This window comes from Hyperolius riggenbachi, chromosome 12, assembly GCF_040937935.1.
Source record: "Hyperolius riggenbachi isolate aHypRig1 chromosome 12, aHypRig1.pri, whole genome shotgun sequence".
Taxonomy (NCBI): Eukaryota; Metazoa; Chordata; class Amphibia; order Anura; family Hyperoliidae; genus Hyperolius; species Hyperolius riggenbachi.
In genome coordinates this window covers 159,090,280-159,112,572 of record NC_090657.1, presented here as the reverse complement: position 1 = coordinate 159,112,572, position 22,293 = coordinate 159,090,280, and the positions used below count along the sequence as shown (strand labels likewise).

The 22,293-nt window shown below is 46.5% G+C and overlaps 1 protein-coding gene across 3 annotated transcripts in view; it reads right to left on the bottom strand.

Annotated features, from left to right (window-relative positions):
* Positions 1-294: 294 nt before the first annotated feature.
* The window catches only part of NELFCD (negative elongation factor complex member C/D), a 59,957-nt gene continuing 37,958 nt past the window's right edge, over positions 295-22,293 (bottom strand). For all 3 annotated transcript variants that reach the window (XM_068264508.1, XM_068264509.1, XM_068264507.1), the window contains exons 8-15: positions 21,064-21,229; positions 18,537-18,671; positions 15,848-15,987; positions 12,873-12,987; positions 12,071-12,166; positions 7,014-7,154; positions 6,113-6,242; positions 295-484 (exon numbers count right to left, since the gene is read on the bottom strand). In XM_068264508.1, coding sequence (XP_068120609.1) covers positions 450-484; positions 6,113-6,242; positions 7,014-7,154; positions 12,071-12,166; positions 12,873-12,987; positions 15,848-15,987; positions 18,537-18,671; positions 21,064-21,229 — 958 coding nt within the window. In that variant the 3' untranslated portion in view covers positions 295-449. The remainder of the gene's footprint in view (positions 485-6,112; positions 6,243-7,013; positions 7,155-12,070; positions 12,167-12,872; positions 12,988-15,847; positions 15,988-18,536; positions 18,672-21,063; positions 21,230-22,293) is intronic.

The window sequence follows — 22,293 nt, the reverse complement described above, 5'->3', positions numbered from 1 at the left end:
TTCCTGTGATATCACATGTCTATACGCCACTTCCTGGGGCTGAATCTATACCACACAGGCCTATTTATATAGATCAATCTCCAATGAAAGGTGGAGATTTCTGCCTATGCCTATGTGTGTGCGCACTGCACACACTGCATACAAATCACACACACACACACACACACACACACACACACACACACACACACACACACACACACACACACACACACACACATCACACACACACATCACACACACATATCACACACACAGTGCGCTCTTTTCTTCTAGTTTCAAATTAACACAGACTTGACTTTAAAACAGTTGTATTTAACAAAACACAAAAAACTCATAAATATCAAAAAACTCAGTATATGCCTAGAAGTATTCTGTACAGTTTCTCATACGAGATAAGGAATGGCAGCTTTTCACTGGCGTCCGGCAGCAGATCCAAGAAGCACGTGTCAGTTTATCATGATGAATTTGGACTTGCAGTGAACTAAAATACAGAGAAATAAAGATTATTAGTATTGCAGATTAATGAAGATGTCTATAATGCAGTAATGACCAGCTCGCTGAAGGAAACCGGTTTGGAGTGAACATAAGGGGTGTGACTGCTACTGGTACACACAAAGCATTGTCCTTAAAGAGAACCTGTATCAAAAAAAAAAAGTTCCCCTGGGGGTACTCACCTTGAGAGGGGGAAGCCTCAGGGTCCCAATGAGGCTTCCCCCTCCCCTGTAGCTGCAGGCAATCCAGCGCTGGCTCCCCTGAAGTTTCCGGCAATCCTCCCTCGACAAGCGCTGATGAGGGCTGATTCATATACCTTTCCTGGCTCCAGCGGGGGCGCTGTTGCGGCTCTCCGCACGGAGATAGGCGAAAATAGCCGATCTCTGTCGGGTCCGCTCTACTGTGCAGGCGCAGGAGTCTATCTCCGAGCGGAGAGCCGATACTGCGCCTGCGCTGGGGCCGAGGAGGTAAATATTTACATCCCCGCTGTTCGGGAAGCTTTATCGCTGCCACCGTGACACTGAGGAGGATGGGGGAAGCCTCAATAGGATCCGGAGGCTTCCCCCACCCGAGGCGAGTACCCCCCAGGGGAGGTTTTTTCGTTACAGGTTTTCTTTAGGACAACTACCAATAACCAAGTGTTCTAAAACTACAACGTATAAACAATCTATTTAATAGCTGTGTGAGCATTTACCCACTTTTCAGGTTAAAAAAAAAAAAAATATAGTCAGAACAAAAAGCTCTACGTTAGTTTTAAGCGGTGCACACACACTGGAATTACAGCAACCGAGGTGGTCAATATGGGCTGCCACTGGTGTATAATGAGGCCATAGCTCATAAATGATTTAGTATTGCATTTTAATAGAGAGCTTTTTGGTCTCTTTAAGCGCTTTATGTTTTCCAGCTGGTTCTGGGCCACTACAATCTGTCTGGGTATTCTGTAGTACTTGTCCTAGCCATCTTTTTTTTCTGCATTGAAGCCATAATAAGCTAATTAAGCTTTCTTGACACCTGTAATGGCTGCCGCCTGTAGCGATAGGATGCGATTGCTAGGACAACAGTTCGGGGACCCAACACTGTATAGATGCATCGCTATGCTGTTGCCTAGCAATACATCTATAGTGCACTGGGGTCCCCAAGCTGTGCACCCTAACGATTGCATCCAATCACTACAGACGCATAGGCTGGAGATAATGGTCCGCAACATGCACAACAAATACCAAAATATGGCATGTGACATATACTTTTAAATCGGGACAAGAAAATATGTTTTGTTTTGTATAACTGGCACAAGTGTGAAAAATAGGGTGAAATATGAAAAAGAAACTTGTATTTTCTGCATATATGCTTTTTTATCCTGTATAATGACTATAATTTTGTTTTTCTTGGGGGGGGGGGGGGGGAATACTCCCCAAAGAGGGCCTATGTTATCCCCCTAAAAACAATATACAACATGCATATATACCAGGGGTCCTCAAACTTTTTCGGTCAAGGGTCGGGTAAACATTCTTAAGACTGCTGGGGGGCCGGAAAACACACATAAAGGGCCCTTTTCCACCTGCAGTCGCTAGCGTTCACGCTGAACGCTAGCGATTGCTGAATCGCAAAACCGGCGATTCCCCGACGTTTTGCGGCCGCGATTTTGCTATGCTATGCACTGCATAGCAAAATCGCGGCAAATATCGCTCCGCCGCGCGTTCGGGTAAAAAACGAATGTTAAAAAGCAAACCGTAGCGATTGTAAAATCGCTAGCGGTTTGCGACTTTGCGATTCAGCCAGCGCAAACGCACTGGTGGAAAAGGGCCATTGTAAAGTAAAAAGGATATTGAAAAACATTACATTGAATCTAAGTATAGATTCTCCCCAGTCATGCCTTAAGGAGAACTCCCAGCAGCAGTCATTCAGTCATGCGGCGCCCAAAGAACGTCTTTGTCTACCAGAGTACCAGACAGTGAAGCATACTGGGCCTGTTGTCCATTTGAACAGCAGTGTCACCTGATGCAGAACTGGACTGGAAGCCAGTGCATGACTGCTCGCTGGCTCCTACAGGATGTGGATGGGTGGAGCCAGCACTGCTATTCTATATGCGGGCAGATGATATTTAAAGGACCACTGTCGCAAAAATCGTAAAGTTAAAATGCATATAAACAGATAAGTAAGAAGTACATTTCTTCCAGAGTAAAATGAGCCTTAAATTACTTTTTTCCTATGTTGCTCTCACTAAGGGCTGGTGCACACCAAAACCCGCTAGCAGATCCGCAAAATGCTAGCAGATTTTTAAACGCTTTTTTTTATTTTTATGAGGCGTTTTGCTAGCGTTTTGCGGATTGCTGCTGCGGTTTTCAGTATAGTAGATTTCATATATTGTTACAGTAAAGCTGTTACTGAACAGCTTCTGTAACAAAAACGCCTGCAAATCCGCTCTGAACAGGCGTTTTTCAGAGCGGTTTGCGTTTTTCCTATACTTAACATTGAGGCAGAAACGCATCCGAAATCCAAAAAATGCCTCACCCAGGTATTTTTCGTTTCTGCAAAACGCCTGCCGCTCTGGTGTGCACCACCCCATTGAGATACATTGACCAAGCAGATCCGCAGCCGCAAGCGGATCTGAAAACGCCCAAAAAGCCGCTCGGTGTGCACCAGCCCTTACAGAAGGTAGTAGAAATCTGGCAGGAACGACAGGTTTTGGGGTAGCCCATCTCCTCATGGGGGATTCTCAGGGTTTTCTTTATTTTCAAAAGCACTTAGCGAATGGCAGTTGCTTCTTTCAACTGCCCAAAAAAAAAAAAAAAGTGTGCAGCGAGTACAGAGGCTGGCCAGCATAAATCCTTTTTAGGTTGTATCTTTATAAAGAATAAAGGGCATGCTGAGAATCCCTCATGAAGAGATGGATTGACCCAAAACCTGTCAGAACTCTACTACCTACTGTAAGTGCCTCAACATAGGAGAAAAGTAATTTATGGCTCATTTTACTCTGGAAGAAATTTACTTTTTAATTGTTTTTACATGTATTTTAAATTTTTCATTTTTTCGCAATAGTGGTTCTTTAAAAAAGGTACAGTGGGTTGCATCTATAAGTTATAGATTTAGTGTTTGGGGAGCCAGTGAAAAAGCCTCGGCAGGCCGCATTCGGCCCACGGGCCTTAGTTTGAGGACCACTGGTATGAACTCTCAGAAAAGGAAGTGTTAACCACTTAAGGACTGGCTGATTATTATGTGATCTGTGCTGCGTGGGCTCTTCAGCCCGCAGCACAGATCAGGTTTTAGGCAGGGCGATCAGACTTACCCCACCCCCCCTTTTTTCCCCACTAGGGGGATGTCCCGCTGGGGGGTCTGATCGCCGCAGCTGGCTACTGCCGAGCAGGGGGGGGCTGCTCAAAGCCCCCCTCCGCAGCGCTATTCCCCCCTCCCTCTCCTCCTTGCTAAGGGCGGCACAGGACGGTGATCCGTCCTGTACCGCCCCTGATAGGCTTCACCCTATCAGATGCTGGCGATCCCTGGTCAATCAGAGGCCAGTCTCCTTTACGGCACGGCTGCAACAGCGGCGCCGCACGACGCATACACCCTGGGGATTTCTTCCCTGCGTGTTTACATTTCGCCTGCGAGCCGTAATCGGAGGCTTGCAGGCTGTTCACGGAGACTCCCTCTGTGAACTGACATCGAACGGCGCTCCATGGAAATACCACTGCGACCAGCCGCCGCCTATCGGCGTTGGCTGGTCGTTAAGTGGTAAATCATTTATTTTTATCAACTAACAAAATGCAGTAACTGAACAAAAGAGAAATCTAAATCAAATCAATATTTGGTGTGGCCACCCTTTGCCCTCAAAGAAGCATCAGTTTTTCTAGCTACACTTGCGCACAGGAACTCGGCTGATAGGTTGTTTACAAACATCTTGGAGACTTAACCACAGATGTTCTGTGGACGTAGGCTTCCTCACATCCTTCTGTCTCTTCATGTAATCCCCGCACACTCGATGATGACATCAGTGCTCTGTGGGGGCCATACCACCACTTCCAGGATTTCTTCCTTTTCACGCTAAACATAGTTCTTCATCACTTTGGCTGTATGTTTGGGGTCGTTGTCCTGCTACAGAATACATTTGGGGCCAATCATACACCTCCCTCATGGTATTGCATGATGGATAACTATCTGCCTGTATTTCTCAGAATTGAGAACACCATTAATCCTGTCCAAATCTCCAACTCCATTTGCAGAAATGCAGCCCTAAACGTTCAGGAAACCTCCACCATGCTTCACTGTTGCTTGCAGACACTCACTATTGTACCGCTCTCCAGCCCTTCAAAGCACAAACTGCCTTCTGATATAGCCAAATATTTAACATTTTGACTCATCAGTGCAGAATACCAGCTGCCAATTTTCTGCACTCCAGTTCCGATGTTTTACTGCATACTTGTGTCGCTTGGCCATGTTTCCAGGTCGGCGGTATGGCTTTTTGGCTGCAACTCTTCCATGAAGACCACTTCTGGCCAGACTTCCCAGGACAGTAGATGGGTGTACCTGGGTCCCACTGGCTTCTGACATTTCGGAGCGGATGCCAGTACTGGACATGATTTGGAAGGGTAATAAGATTGGTGTCTTTCTTCTGCTGCACTAAGTTTCCTTGGCCGACACCTGCGTCTACGATCCTCGATGTTGCCAGTTTCTTTGCATTTCTTCAAAAGAGCTTGAACAGCATATCGATTCTTGAAACCACAGTCTGCTCTGAAATCTTTGCCTGGGAGAGACCTTCCTGATGCAGTATAACTGCTTTGTGTCTTGTTGCTGTGCTCAATCTTGTCATGACATGAAACAGTCTTCCACAACCTCACCTTGGTGGCAGAATTTGACTGATCCTCACCCAGCTTTAAGCCTCCTACACAGCTGTTTATGTTTCAGTTAATTACTGTGTTTCAACCTGTGTGACACTGATGCTTATTAGCACGTTTGGTATAATTGGTTTGTCATGCACCTCTCTATAATGCTACAACATTTCTGACTGTGCAAGTGTATATAGAGTGTATAAGAATTGGTGCTGGTATGAAGGCAAAAGGTAGTAACAGCAAGTATCGATTTGATTTAGATCTTACTTTTGTTTACTCACTTTGCATTTTGCAAATTGATAACGTGCGAGTGTGTGTGTGTGTGTGTGTGTGTGTGTGTGTGTGTGTGTGTGTCACACTTTGCATCAACAGCAACACAGCTGAAATTCCAAGACTGTCAAGAATCGCAAAGTGTACCAGAGATCACAGCTTATCTTGTATTTCTACTTACCTGGGGCTTCCTCCTGCCCCATGGAGTTCATCACTGTCGTCCTTGGCCCTTCGTTTTGCCACTATCTGGCCTACTGATTCGGCTGGCCAAGCTGTTCAGCGCAACGTGAGGCATGCATGTGCTGAAGAGCTTGGCCAGCCCAATCAGCAGGCCAGATAGCGGCAAAATGGAAGGGCCTAGGAGGACAGTGAGGTATTCCATGGGGGTGACCCCACTCAAGTATAAATATAGGATAATAGGATAATTTGTGATCTCTGGTACACTTAGGTAAAAACCCTGGAACCTGAAGAGGTTATAAGGATAGAATATTAGAAAACAAGACAAGGGCCCGACAGCTTCCTACCTATAAACTCTGTCACCGGGTCGTGTTCTCCTTCTGTCTTGATGGTTCCAGCAATGCTTTCATTCTCCAAGATCGGCAGGAAGAGCTGCACAAAGTCTGATGTATAAGGAGGTGTGATGACATCCAGGACCTGGAGGGGGAGCAGGGAGCAGAGAGAGGAATGTCTGTAAAACAGATTGTCTGCCGCGGCAACTCAGATTATCTGCTTCTCGCCGGCTGCCTGCTCATTCCTTCCCCATCTAGTCTGACACCTGTGATAGGGCATCAGAGAGCAGGAGGCAGGGCTTCAGCATGTACAGCAATCACTCCATCACTCCTTGGTCATGTGACTACATGGGGCAGCTCTGAGACTGACAGATTCGGCAGGATGATGTAGAATAGATCCTAGGTTCTCAACATGTGGTACGTGTACCCCAGGGAGTATTTCTGATGAGTCCAGGGGGTACTCGGGCTTGATATACTCGACCAAGAACAACAAATTTAGAGTTTTAGAAGATGATAAATCTTATTTAAACAACACAAAATTAGTATTTTAGCTAATTAAAAGCAAAAGTAAACGCTTGGAAATTGTTAGACCCAATTATCATGTATTACGATTAAATATATATTTTTCAAGGGGTACTTGTGATAATGTTTACTATGCTAGGGGGTACTTCGTGAGTACAGGGTTTTAAAAGGGGTACATACCAATAAAATGTTGAGAAACACTGATGTAGATCATTGAGGAGATGAAGATCTAGGCTATGGTGCAGCAGGTAGGTTCTATTTTTTATTTTAAACACAGCTTTTACAGCCTTTTGTTCTGCCCAGTTTTATTAATGTTCAGACAGCTGTATGGGCATTTAGCAATGTAGATGCACTCTGCTGTTACACATACAGGACGAGGAGTAGGAGGACCCACCTCTGTCACAAAGTAGCGTATGAGCGAGATGTCCGTGTCCATCTTCTCCAGACACCTGCGGATGTAAGTGACCACTGGCAGCACGTACCCTCGGCTCAGCAGGTGCACCATCCTGTCCAGCAGGGTCTTCTTCAGCTCCATCTGTGGGGGTAACCAGGGGAAGGAAATGTACATCATTGATCCCCTCTCCAATATCATCAACAACAGACCTCCCGCAACAAACCTCTAAAAACTAGCACCATAACATGTTAGCACCATAACTTTAACCCCTTCTGGACACACCCATTGAAATAGATAGTTTGGGACCTGTTATCCTTACCAGGGCGTAGACTTCAATTAGCCAGGTGCCGATCGTTCCGCTCTCCCACCACTGCAGCCCACTCGCCCTGCTGTCGGTATGACGGCAGAGCTCTGTGAGCCTGTCAGGAGCCACTTTCATGGGCTCCTGACCCTGTGATCACTGTCAGGCAATCTCATTGGCTCACATTGATCACCGGGTCAGGAGTCAATGAAATTGGCTCCCGACTGGCTCATAGAGCTTTGCTGTCATAGGGATGGCAGATGGAGTGGGCTGCAGTGTTGGGGGAGCCGAAATTCCAAGCGGTGAGAAGTCAGTAAGCGCAATTTTTGGTACCAGCGGTCTCTGGTTCTTGAAGAGCAATTGTCAGCCACAAAACCAAATTCCATTTACCCACTGCTCTGTGTTCATTATGCAGCCTGCAACATCACCCTGCAATCTAATCAGAAATGTTTCTGCTGTAATAAATCTTCTCCCGCATTCCTGTTCCTCACTGATTGGCTGAGGGCAGTTCAGTTTGAAGCTGCTGCAATCTGATCTTGCTGTGCGCATATGTTTACAAAGCAAGCTAGCTATGACAGTGCAGAGTCTAGGAGGAAAAAAATAAACTAAGGGAGGAAATGACACCCTGATTGGCTTCAGTCAGAAGGAATCAAGATGACACATGCCAGGAACAGAATTTACTATATAAAACTCACTCAAATCAAAATGTGGACAGTGCAATACATGTGTTATGCAAGTAGAACAAGTATTTATGTACTTATATATGTGCTTTTTTTGTCCAGGGATAGTATGGCTATCCCTGCTGCTTTAAAGAGGAACTTCAGCCTAAACAAACATACTGTCATTAAGTTACATTAGTTATGTTAACTAAAATAGATAGATAATATAATCTCTTACCCACCCGGTTTTAAAATGTTTGATTTCATGAGGGCAGCCATCTTTTTGGTTGAAAGGAGGTGACAGGGAGCATGAGACACAGTTACAACTGTCCTGAGTGCTGATCACCCCTCCCAGTTGCTAGGCAACGTGAATAATAACATAGGAAATACCACCATGCTTTGCACAGCATCAGGGAAAAAAGCCCGGGCAGTTTTCTTTGATGGGTGGAACTTAGCTAAAAATGCAGCTAAAAATGATGCTTTGGTAAGAAAAACAAAGTTCTGATGCTGTGAAACACCAAGCCTTTTCAGTTCTGCTGAGTAGATTTTTAGTCCGGAGGTTTACTTTAAGGTATCAGAGACCTCTGGTATGCAAGTGGGTTAAGTACCACCACTGTGAAAATTTTTGGGATAATGATGTGACAATATGTTTGCAGCAGGTATAAGAGGAAAGTCCGGAGAAGCAAAATCCTCCAAGGGACATGGAAGAAGGCACTGGGGAAGCTATCAGAGCTACGCGACGAGGGATCAGCACTCCAATGGTGAGTGTAAGACCCAGATGTATTAGCAAGATTTTGCCAGGTATATAGTTAGCCAGATGTTTGCTAGGTGTATAGTGAGCCAGATGTTTTGCTAGATATATATATATATATATATATATATATATATATATATATATATATATAGGTAGCCAGATGTTTTGCTAAATATATAGTTAGCCAGATGTTTGCTAGGTGTATAGTGAGCCAGGTGCATAGTGAGCCAGATGTATAGGTAGGCAGATGTATAGTGAGCCATATGTATAGGTAAGCAGATGTATAGGTAGGCAAATGTATAGTGAGCCAGGTTTGTGGGTGTGGGGATCCCCCTTCTATGTGTGCAGATGGCCTGGCCAGGTGGGAGCTCCTCCTTCTAAGCATGGGGGGGGGGGGAATACGCCTTCTATGTGTGCGGATGGCCGAGCGGGGGCTCCCCCTTCTAAGCAAGGGGGGGGATGCCCCTTCTATGCGGGCGGATGTCTGGGTGGTGGAACCCCCTACTATGCGGCGTGCTGTGGGTGTCCCCCTCCTCCCATATCCCTCACAATCTCCCACTCCCTGCCCCCTGATCTCCTAACCCCCCCCCCCCTTGTCTGAAGCACCTTGAGGTGGGATCTACTCACCCGAGGGCTCTCTCCTGCGGCGCCTGGCGCACTTCCTCCTTTATTGCCGAAGTCTCGTTCTCTGTATAGTTACAGCACAAGGCTTGGCGACGTCACCAAGCCTCGTACTGTAACTACACAGCCCGGAACTTCGGCGATGGAGGAGGAAGTGCGCCAGCCGCTGCAGGAGAGAGCCCTCGGGTGAGTAGATCCCACCTCAAGGTGCTTCAGACAAGGGTGGGGGAGTCAGGAGATCAGGGGGCAGGGAGGGGGAGATCGTGAGGAAGGAGATGGGAGGGGGACACCCACAGCACGCCGCATAGAGGGGAGATCCCCCCCAAAGTAGGGGGGTCCCCCACCCAGAAGATATCCGCCCACATAGAAGGGGTATTCCCCCCCCCCCCTTAGAAGGGGAGCCCCCACTCGGCCATCCGCACACATAGAAGGGGATTCCCCCCGCTTAGAAGGGGGAGCGCCCGCTTGGCCATCCGCACACATAGAAGGGGGATTCCCCCACCCGCGCGCATAGCCAGCACATACTCTGCCCCGCTGGCTGCACAGGGATTCCCCAGGGTGGCTGGATGCTAGTTCTGCACGCTGTGGGAAGCACAGATCGCTACCCACAGCGTGCAGACAGGCATTCAGCCATCCTGGGGAATCCCTCTGGTGAGGGAAAAGTGGAGCCGGTGGTGCAGAGAAACAGGAAATCTCCCTGGCAGTATTGACGAGCCTAGCTCGTCATTACCACTTTCAGCAGGTTTCTGCTGGATGAGCCAGGCTCGTCATTACCGCCAGGGTGGTTAAGACATATCTTTTTAACATTTACTTTGAAGTAGTAATAGTTGAATCTGCAGCTCCATGTCTAGATAAAATCCAACTTTATTGAGGCATCAGTGCTACTCTGATCTCCACAACTGCTCCAGCACTGCTGTCCAGCGGTGATAGGTGGAGCGCTGCATCCACTACTATTTTATGAGGATTTACTTAAAGTAAATCTGAAGCGAAAGACAACTTATGAAATAATGAATTGTATGTGTAGTAAGGATAATAAATAGAACATTAGTAGCAAAGAAAAGAGTCTCAAATTTGTATTTTAAGTTATATAGCTTTATTTAGGACTTTGCATCAGACTGTCACAGCTGTAATTTAGAATCCACATTCTGTCTTAAAGTGAACGGAGGAGAAAATAAACTGATAAGATAATTATATTTATCCTCCTACTCCTAAAAATGACTAGAAGTATCCCAGGGTTTTCTTTTATATTTAAACAACACAAAGTAGGTTGAATGTATTAATGTCTCTAATCAGTCACAGCCTATTAAGTGTCCCAGAGTTAGAAAAAGGTCAATAGTTCATGTATATTATCTTTCCTTGCCCTCAAAAGTTGTATTCTGCCAGGAATCAGTGATGTTTACTATGTTCCTAACAAGCTACCAACAAGACAGAAGCTGTCACTTCCATGCCTAGAAATTAACTCTTTCAGGCAGCAAAATAAATCAAGTAAAACAGCCTGGTTAGTAATATGTTTTGCACTGTACATACACATTTATCTCACGTCATGCTGCCTCAGGTACACTTTAACCTCCTTGCCGGTTTTCCCGACCTGAGCTCGGGGTAGAAAAAATAAGCTATTAGTGGCGATCCCGAGCTCAGGTCGGGGTAGGCATTGCAGAGCTTTACTTGTAGTTGTGGAGTCCAGCACGCGATCTCGCTGCGCAGCGGGACTCCAGCCTCACTCCCCGGCAGTGTGGGGTCTTTCCCTGGCCGCCAGGATCCCCCATGTCCCCGCTATTTTTCCGAGGACCCGGCAACCAGTTGGAGCAGCGGAGCCGTGGTGGTAGCGTGACGTCATCGGGGGCGGGGCTAATATTGAAAACGAACTTCTCTATATTAGAGAAATATAGAGAAGTTCGTTTATATGTATATTAGCGCCATCTTGTGGGCAAAGAGAAAACTGCAGCACAGGAGCCCAGGAAGATACATTTTTTTTTTAATTTTGCTGCAGATCTCCCTGCCAGAATGATTTTTTCAGGTTTTAGGGTCTGAAAGAGTGGAAAAAAATTGCACCGCTTTTAGACCCTAAAATCTGGAAAGAATCAGACCGCCAAGGAAGTTAAAGTGAACCTCCAGACTAAAAATCTACTCAGCAGAAGTGAAAAGGCTTGGTGTTTCTTTAACAGTTTCACAGCATCAGCACTTAGTTTTTCTTATAGAAGTCTCATTTTAGCTGCATTTTTCGCTAAGCTCCGCCCATCAAAGAAAACTGCCCGGGCTTTTTCCCCTGATGCTGTGCAAGGCACGATGGGATTTCCTATGTTGTTATTGGGAGGGGTGATCAGGACACAGGACAGATGGAACTGTGTCTCTTGCTCCCGGTCACCTTTTTTTCAACCAAAAAGATGGCTGCCCTTATGAAATCACAAACCTTTGCCTGTTCTTTTAAAACAGGGAGGGTAAGAGATTATATTACCTATCAATTTTAATTAACATAACTAATGTAACTTAATGACAGTATGTTTGTTTAGGCTGACGTTCCTCTTTAAGCTGTAAAACAAAAGCAGAGGTAATAGCCCTTTGAACTTTCCTGCAGTAAAACCTTATTTCAAGCTGTCTCTCACTGTTTCTTGGCTGTAAAGGATCTTCAGAAAACAGAACTGACTTCCCCCCCAGTACCCCAAACCACTTACCTGCTCCATGCCATCCAGCTGCAAGTGTTTCCCCTTCCCAAACCACCTACCTGCTCCATGACATCCAGCTGTGAGTGTTCTGTTTCAAAGAGCTTGATGAGCAGCTGCAGGACCTGGGGGTGTAACAGCTGGTGACACGTGCTGATCTGCAACCACAGGAAACACAAACCACTAATCAATACAGTCCAGTGACAGAAAATTTAGGGCTCAAACCCACTAGCAGCCTTTTTCAAACTCTAGTGATTTAATAAGCTCTTCCTAATGCAATGCTATGGGGGATTTTTATAAAATCACATCGCTCAAGTGAGATCACACCCATAGCATTACATTAGCAAGAGCTTTTCACATCACAAGCACTTACAAATGGATTAGTAATGTACTGCGAGTGGGTTCCAGGCCTTAATGTAAGACCAGGTGCTCTTGTCTGCTCCTCCCTCACAGGCCTCATCCTAGCATCATATTGAAAACTAGTGACTGACACACACACACACACACCTCTTCTGGCCCCGTCCTCCTCCGGCTCTCGGCAGTCTCTGCGTCTTGTCTCTGCACATGCGCAGTGCTAAAAAGCACCGACACGGACAAACGCAGGGACACTTGCCTATTATTAGGTAGGATGCCAAATGATATGCTAATAACTCTGACTTACATTCAAATTTAAGTCTCCTCTTAAAATCCCCAGCATAATAAGAGTCTGCCCTAAATGCCCAGACATAATACCATTTATGTGTACATATTTCTATACAGCTAATACCTTTGGAACCACATAGACCCTTCAGTGGTTTAAGCATAACCTTACATTCCATATATGTAATAAATAAGATGTATGAGACAGAGATGTCCGCAGCATACCTCATCCAGTAACGCCAGGTGCACCGGGGTGTGATCGGTCTGCAGCTGGAAGTACCGAGGCTCTGACACCGTCCAGTCCACCCACTTCAGCACGCCCATCGCCACAACTGGAAACCTACAGCAGGGAGACGGGCAAAAAACTGAGAAGAGCGGTCATGTATGTCCCTCAGCAATGATGTCACTTCCTGCAGCCCTAGAGCAGGGAGACAAGCAGACAACTGAGAAGAGAGAGGTCACGGGTGTCCACCTGTGTCCCTTAGGGGCTGTTTCCACTAGAGCCAATCTCAATGCGTTTTCTGCATGCAGATTCGCATAGCCAATAATAGTCAATGGACCTGTTTCCACTTGTTAGGAAATCTGTGCGGTGGACTGTGCAGAAAAAAAATAATTCGCGCACCGCTAGGCTGGTGTGCGATTTGCATGTAATGGATTTAATGGGAAATTCGCATGCGTTTTTGCTATGCGAATTTTCCATGTGAATTCGCGTACGCTTTCATGTAAAATCAATATAAAAGCAAACAGGCTCTGACATGGTTAAAATTGCATACTTACAAGCAGATGCGAGTTTTAACGCATTTTCGCGTTAAAATTTGCATACCAACGCGTACGAATTCCCATCCGCATGTGAATTCATTTAAGCGTTTTCCGCAAAGAAATCGTACTGCAATCATGTCACTTCCTGCAGCCCTAGAGCAGGGAGACAAGCAGACAACTGAGGAGAGAGGTCACCAGTCTTGTGTCCCTCAAAAATAATGTCACTTCCTGCAGCCCTAGTCCAAGGCATGATGTTCTATGACAATCTGGATGGCTGCCAAAAATTCCAATAATGTGCAGAGCAAGGACAGGGTGAATCCACATCCAGGTACCTGGTAGCCAGCAGTCTAACTTAAGGTGGCCACTAACGATGCAATTTCTAGCGAAAAATCATTTGAGCGATAAGATCATTCTTTGCTTCCTATCTATCACAACCAACAAGAAAATCCAAATTTTGGTATGACCATAGTCGGATGACTATTTTTTTTAATATACTATCTTTTTATGCGATTTTAAAGCAAATAAGATAATATACAAAACATATATAGTATAAATATCAGCCATAAACAAAATATAATACCAATATCTGGTTAAACATGAATATGCGAATAAATCTGTCACACAAAGAGACAAATAAGAACAGAAGAAAACAAAGTATACTTTCAACCTGTCGCAGCCTAGCCGTCACTCAAATGAAATGGGATTATTAATGTCAAATAGGAGAAGGAAGGGAAACATGAAAACCATTAGGCCTCTTTCCCAGTGGGACGTTGCGTTTGATGCGACGTTAAGGTCACGTAACGTGCCCCTAATGTAACGCATTGAAAGACTATAACTTGGACGTTTTAGTACATTCTTTAGCCCTGCGTTTGGTGCACCGTTTTCGTCGCACAGTGATGGAACAAAAACGGCGCATGCGTTACATATATATAAAAAAAAAAACATTACTGAGCATGTGCAACACACACAACGCAGCAGATTTATTGCTAAACGCACAGCATGCAGCACTTCCTAAATATTGCTACACGTTACACACAACGCAATGTGTGCACTGTGAATGTTGCACAGACTTAATATTGCTGTGCGTTAAGTCCACGTTAAAACATTGTGAAAGAGCCCTTAATATAGAATATCAGGATATCATCAAGCAACACCGGACGACTATTTTTATAATGGTTTGTAATAGATTGTGCCTATCAACAGGTATATTATTTACAACCAATCCGATCAGAATTTCTGATCGCTCAAACGATTTTTTGCTAGAAATTGGACAGTTAGTGGCCACATTAAAAGCGATGTAGAGATGACACCATTAGTGCCACGTCGTACCACGTACCCGATACACTGATAGAGCGGCTTGGCCACCAACTGCAGTTATTACATCATCAGTGCCTCGTTGAACCACGTACCTGATACACTGATAGAGCGTGCTGAGCTCAGCCACCAAGCTGCAGCCATTACATCATTAATGCCACGTCGCACCACGTACCTGATACACTGATAGAGCGTGCTGAGCTCAGCCACTAAGCAGTAGCAATGACATCATTAGTGCCACGTCGCACCATTTACCTGATACACTGATAGAGCATGCTGAGCTCAGCCACCAAGCGGCAGCGATTACATCATTAGTGCCACGCCGCGCCATGTACCTGATAGAGCGTGCTGAGCTCGGCCACCAAGCTGCAGCAATTACCTGATACACTGATAGAGCGTAGTGAGCTCAGCCACAAAGATGCAGCGATTACATCATTAGTGCCACGTCGTTCCATGTACCTGATACACTGATAGAGCGTGCTGAGCTCGGCCACCAAGCTGCAGCAATTACATCATTAGTGTCACGTCGCACCACGTACCTGATACACTGATAGAGCGTGCTAAACTCGGCCACCAGCTGCAGTGATGACATCAGTAGTGCCACGTACCTGATACACTGATAGAGCGGCTTGGCCCTGAGCTGTTGCAATGACATCATTAGTGCCACGTCGCACCACGTACTTGATACACTGATTGAGCATGCAGAGCTCGGCCACCAGCTGCTGCAATGACATCATTAGTGCCACGTCGCGGCACGTACCTGATACACGGATAGAGCGGCTTGGCCCCAAGCTGTAGCAATGACATCATTAGTGCCACGTCGCACCACGTACCTGATACACTGATAGAGCGTGATGAGCTTGGCCACCAGCTGCAGCAAGGACATCATTAGTGCCACGTCGCAGCACGTACCTGATACACTGATAGAGCGGCTTGGCCCTGAGCTGTTGCAATGACATCATTAGTGCCACGTCGCAGCACGTACCTGATACACTGGTAGAGCGTGATGAGCTTGGCCACCAGCTGCAGTGATGACATCAGTAGTGCCACATACCTGATACACTGATAAAGCGGCTTGGCCCCGAGCTGTTGCAATGACATCATTAGTGCCACGTTGCGCTACATACCTGATACACTGGTAGAGTGTGCTGAGCTCAGCCACCAGCTCCGAGGCACCCTTGTTCTCGTTGCAGCACAGATTGTGGACGGTCTCTATCGCTTTGGACGTGGACTTCAGCTCATCCTTGTTAATATTCACCCTTTTATTCTGCAGTGTAAGAGGAGAGGACAAGCAGGAGAGTTATCACAATATGGAAATACAGAATGCCCTGTGCAGTATTATGACGATCCTGTGTCCCCTCCTGTGCGAATATCCATCGTTTCCTGCCCACATAACAGATATGATGATTAGCGGTAGTAGTTTGCCGCAGCTTGAATGTCCATCTCATAATTCCCTGCATAACCTTTGACCTGAAGTCAGCTGACCAGAAGGAATGAAGTGGTGACAGCATTCTAGAACCTGCAGGAAAACCACTGGCCAGCTGATGTCAGGTCAAAGGTCAAGCTGGACATTATGGGATGGGCTGAGGTCAGCGGTCACAATGGGCATTATGGGATTGGTCGAGGTCATGCTGGGCATTATAGGATGGGCTGAGGTCAGAGGTCACACTGGGCATTATGGGAAGTGCCAGGGTGAATTCAATCCATAATAGCAACAAATATATATTGTATAGAGGGGACTAAAATTTACAACTAGTTTTATTGCGGGAACTTGTATTCTTTGCCTGGGACTGCCAGATTTCACACACAAAACTCAATGGAGGCTACAGACACAGATTTCTCCAATGCCACAGTATCCGAGGGCTGTTATATTTATTTCCTTTTAAACAATGCTGATCGCCTGGCTGCCCCTCTGATCCTCTGCCTCTAATACATTTAGCCGTAGACCACCGAACAAGCATGCAGATCAGGTGCTCTGACTGGATTAGCTGAATGCTTATTTCAAGTGTGTGATGCAGACAATACTGCAGCCAAATAGATCAGCAGGGCTACCAGGCAACTAGCATTGTTTAAAAGGAAATAAATATGGCAGCCTCCATACACCTAGCACTTCAGGTGTCGTTTAACCACTTTACACCTAGATCTTGTTTCCCCCTTATGGACTAGAGCAGTTTTGATGTTTTAGTTTTGTCCTTAGACAGCAATAACATTATTACTACTTATAAAACATCTAAAGAATATATGACTTTTGGGCAGTATTTTTTCAGACGCAACGACTCTGACACTTGCTCGTCTCATTAAATGCAGTTGCAGTATATGTACGTCCTGGAGCTCAGAGGCTCTAGAAATGACGTATACTTTTGCCAAGGCACTAGTGATTAAAGGAGACTGACAGTCATTGCATACAAAGTGCAGCGTACCAGAAATCCCAGGACATCGCGCTTTGAAACTAAAAACCTTACGGTGCTTTTCCCTGAGCTGCGATCACATGATTATGCCTAGAGGAAGTCCCAATCTCATCATCATAAGTTAATAGTGGATTTCTGTCCCAGCATGCATCTGAGTCAGCAGCTTCCTGTAGGCATAATCATGTGACTGCAGCTCAGGGAAAAATGAAAGGAAGGCTCTTTAGTTACAACACATAAATCACTTTTGTTATGGTTGTATATTTTATGGTGTAAGAATTGCTAGCATTCACCGTTTATATGAAGCGACTGTATCTGTGCTTAAAGTGTAACTGTCGGGCATAAAATAAAATAAAAATCTTTATTTTTATCTGGTAAATAAGTAATAAAGATGCTAACCAGGCAATCCAAAAGTAAAACAATCACTATTACTTTTCTTGCTGATAAAAGATCATTCCCAAGTTTACCTGACTTATTTGGTACACAAAAAAATTGGTACACAAAAGGAAGTTGCAGGGCATGCTGGGTTGTCCTTTTTTTTTGCTTTTCTACTTTCCCCTCAGACTTAACTAATGCAGCCTGATTGGCTGAAGCCTCTTTTACCCTCCCACACCTCTGTTCCTTCCTGCTGAGACAATACACTTTCTATAGTGAAGGGCAGGCAAACCAGGCAGAAGAGAGTAAGGGGGGACATTACATCAGGGTTGGCTTCAAAATAGCCACAGTTAAAATGGGAAATGCTAAAAAGGATTTTTCTTATTTTATTTACTGTAGAAAAATCACTAAAATTAAAATGTGGGAGAGAGAGGGAGGGGGAGAGAGAGAGAGAGAGAGAGAGAGAGAGAGAGTTTCCTGAGATAGTATTGCTGACAGCACCTCTTTAAAAGTGTACCAGAGCTGAATGAAGCAAAAAGTTTTATGCATACCTGGGGCTACCTCCAGCCCCCTCTGTTCAGATCGCTCCCATGCCGCTGCCCTCTGCTGCTAGCAGCTTTGGGAAACGGGTCCTGTCACTTACGTCAGCCGGAGCCAGTCTGTGCAGGAGAAGTGCGCACTTTATGTATCTCTCCAGCAGCTGCTGGATGGGGCTGGAGAAAGCCCCACGTATGTATAAAACGTTTTGATTCATTCAGCTACGATTCCCTTAAAGTGTTCCTTATCCACATACAACCACCATGGAGAGCTGAGTGTAATGCTCAGGCTCTGGTTGCTGTGGAGGTCTTGCGGTGCTGGGACGCTGGGTGCGATTCCCACTAGAGAATGCAATGAGTTTGCGGTGTCCCCCCAGGTTGGTGTGGTTAATGCATATAATGGCAGGGCATTGGGATGTGCACTGGCTGTACTGAAGCATGCCTGAGCGTTGGGCCTGTATCCTGTACTGATGCACAATTCCTGTCAGTGATGCACCCACCTTCTTCCAGGTCTCCACCACGCTGGCAGCATAGGCCAGGATGTGAATGTACTTGTGTTTGTGGTCCTGGTTTATCTTCGCACCTGGCTTGAAGAGCGATTGCATGAATAGGTCCAGGAAAGCGGGGACTCGGATCTGCAGAGAACACACAGTCAGACTCACCGCTGCACCATACATCATCTCTGTCCTATGTTATACACTGTATCCCCAACGCGGTAAAGATCAGCATCATTAGATCAAATCATGTAGTCATTAATAAATGCATCACACGCAGCACTCACTGATTTACACAACATCTTCAATATATGCCAACTACACAACTGTAACCCCTCCTCTGCAGTCTGCCAATGAATGGGTAACACTCTCATACACCCCAAACGCTGCTCCCTCACTCAGCCATCTCTTAACTCACTTCTCCGATCCCACCACTGGCTGCCAAAGGAGCAAGATATGAGGGAGGAGGGGCGCATAAGAGGTCGCCACTTCTGACAACACCCACTCTTCTATCACACAGCTACAGCTTCAACCTGACCAGCCGATACAACCATTCATGGAGGTTATTGCAATACTTGTTCTATCAGTCAGAAAGAAAAGCTTTAACCCAGGAGTGAACTTCATTCCAACCAGTAGCCCTTTCCCACCAGAAATATTTTCTCAAATACATTATTGGGGACATCTGTATGGCTGAAACCCCTTCCCCACAGTGTGATGTGAGAGCCATGTCAGTTTGCGGTCTGTGAACCTCATTGCATTAACGATATAATGGCTGTTACCAACTGCCAAGCAAGTAGCATCACCCTCTGTGGATATACCGGTATATAACCCTGACATAATAAAACTTCTGTTATAAACTTGTATTTTTGCCCCTGCGGTACTCTGTACCTGCCTATAGTGGAGAGTGGGTGGGGCATGCATCATATGTCAGTTGGAGACCCATGAGTCGCGGGTGGGCTGGCAGCCACTTGTAGCCTGCTCACTATGTGGAATACCTTAAAAGCACCTGTGCAAGCTGCAGCCTGATTACTGAGGGAATTGCATGGTGATGTCTGCCGGGTTCAGTAATGCAGCACTCATTACCCCGCTCTGTAAAGCAGACACCCTGCATCAGCCCCAGCACGTCTGCAGAATAACACTGCACAGACCACCCCGGTGTCTTCACCAGCTCCACCAGAGGGGCGTCCATGCTGGTGAACATCTTGTACTGCACGATGATGTCTGTTGGGTTCAGTAATGCAGCACTCATTACCCCACTCTGTACAGCAGACACACTGCATCAGCCCCAGCACGTCTGCAGAATAACACTGCACAGACCACCCCGGTGTCTTCACCAGCTCCACCAGAGGGGTGTCCATGCTGGTGAACATCTTGTACTGCACGATGATGTCTGTTGGGTTCAGTAATGCAGCACTCATTACCCCACTCTGTACAGCAGACACACTGCATCAGCCCCAGCACGTCTGCAGAATAACACTGCACAGGCCACCCCGGTGTCTTCACCAGCTCCACCAGAGGGGCGTCCATGCTGGTGAACATCTTGTACTGCACGATGATGTCTGTTGGGTTCAGTAATGCAGCACTCATTACCCCACTCTGTACAGCAGACACATTGCATCAGCCCCAGCACGTCTGCAGAATAACACTGCACAGACCACCCCGGTGTCTTCACCAGCTCCACCAGAGGGGTGTCCATGCTGGTGAACATCTTGTACTGCACGATGATGTCTGTTGGGTTCAGTAATGCAGCACTCATTACCCCACTCTGTACAGCAGACACACTGCATCAGCCCCAGCACGTCTGCAGAATAACACTGCACAGACCACCCCGGTGTCTTCACCAGCTCCACCAGAGGGGCGTCCATGCTGGTGAACATCTTGTACAGCACAATGATGTCTGTTGGGTTCAGTAATGCAGCACTCATTACCCCGTTCTGTACAGCAGGCACGCTGCATTAGCCCTAGCACATGTCTGCAGTATAACACTGCACAGACCCCCCCCCCCCCATCCATGGTATGGGCGTCTATGCTGGTGAACATCTTGTACAGCACGGAGATGTATGCCGGGTTCAGTAATGCAGCACATATTACCCCTCTCTGTCCAGCAGACACGCTGCATCAGCCCAAGCACATGCCTGCAGAATAAAACCACTGCACAGACCCAATCAGCGCCCCCCTGATGTCCTCACCAGCTCCACGGGAGGGGAGTCCATGCTGGTGAACATCTTGTACAGCACGTTGATGTCTGCTGGGTTCAGTAATGCAGCACATTATTAACCCTCTCTGTACACAGACATGCTGCCTCAGCCCCAGCAGATGTCTGCAGAATAACACTGCACAGACCACCCAAGCATCCTCACCAGCTCAACCGGAGGGGCGTCCATGGTGGTGAACATCTTGTACAGCATGGTGATATCTGCCGGGTTCAGTAAAGCAGCACTCATTACCCCGCTCTGTACAGCAGACACACTGCATCAGCCCCAGCACATGTCTGCGGAATATCAACACTGCACAGACCACCCGCTGTCCTCACCAGCTCCACGGGAGGGGCATCCATGCTGGTGAACATCTTGTACAGCACGGTGATGTCTGCCGGGTTCAGCGCTCCTTTGGATAACATGGCTCCCAGCGCTTGGCACGCTCGTGGATAGGAGGCAGCCGTTCCCAAGGCGAGGGTGATCTGGCTGGCATCGTGGCCCCTGACGGACAAAATATAGAAGACTATGTAAGCAGGAGAAGATTCATCATACAAAGGAACACAATTTAATGGCATCAAGTTAGTAAAAACTTCTGGGAGTGTCAGTAAGAGGACACAGCTGCACCAATGAGGGGCGACAAAGAGAGGGCAAGCTGCACCAATGAGGGGCGACAAAGAGAGGGCAAGCTGCACCAATGAGGGGGCGACAACGAGAGGGCACAGCTGCACCAATGAGGGGGGCGACAACGAGAGGGCACAGCTGCACCAATGAGGGGGGCGACAACGAGAGGGCACAGCTGCACCAATGAGGGGTGACAACGAGAGGGCACAGCTGCACCAATGAGGGGGCGACAAAGAGAGGGCACAGCTGCACCAGAGGAGCACCAATAAGGTGACCAACACAGAAACGGCTTAACAGGAGGAGGCTGCTGACATTTTTCTCAACTCATCTTTTCTCACTAGTTTTGCATTTGGCTTCCAAGCTGAAGGATCGGTTATGCAGAAGTCATTTTCAATGAAATAACAGAAGAAAACTAGTTGTTTGTGGTAGTTTCCCCAGAGCGAGTTGCAACATTTGTGAACTGATATACCAACCAAAAAAATTCTTAGTGAAAAGACGCACCGCATATTTAAATTGAAGGAATACATCAACTGCCAATCAGAAGGAGTGGTTTATCTTTTATGGTGTCCATGTAACAAGCGTTATGTAGGACAAACTATAAATATGCTTAAAAGCATAATTCAAAAACGTCTATCCACCATCCATCTGGCAGAACGTGATCACGCTGATGGTAAGCAATTAACTCCTGTGGTAGAACATGCTCTACATGCCCATGGGAGTAGCACCCGTGGCTGGAAGGTGTGTGGGTTGTCAAAAGTATGCCTCTCTTCCAGGGGCAGTGATGTAACACAGATGCTCTTAAGACAAGAAACTCGCTGGATCTTTGATCTGGGGTCTTTGGCACCTGTAGGTCTTAACGAGGAATTTTCATTTTTGGGTTTTTTACACTAATCTTTTCTAGCTTTTATTAGTGGTACTCTTTGGGGTTTGGCACTCAGTGAGTA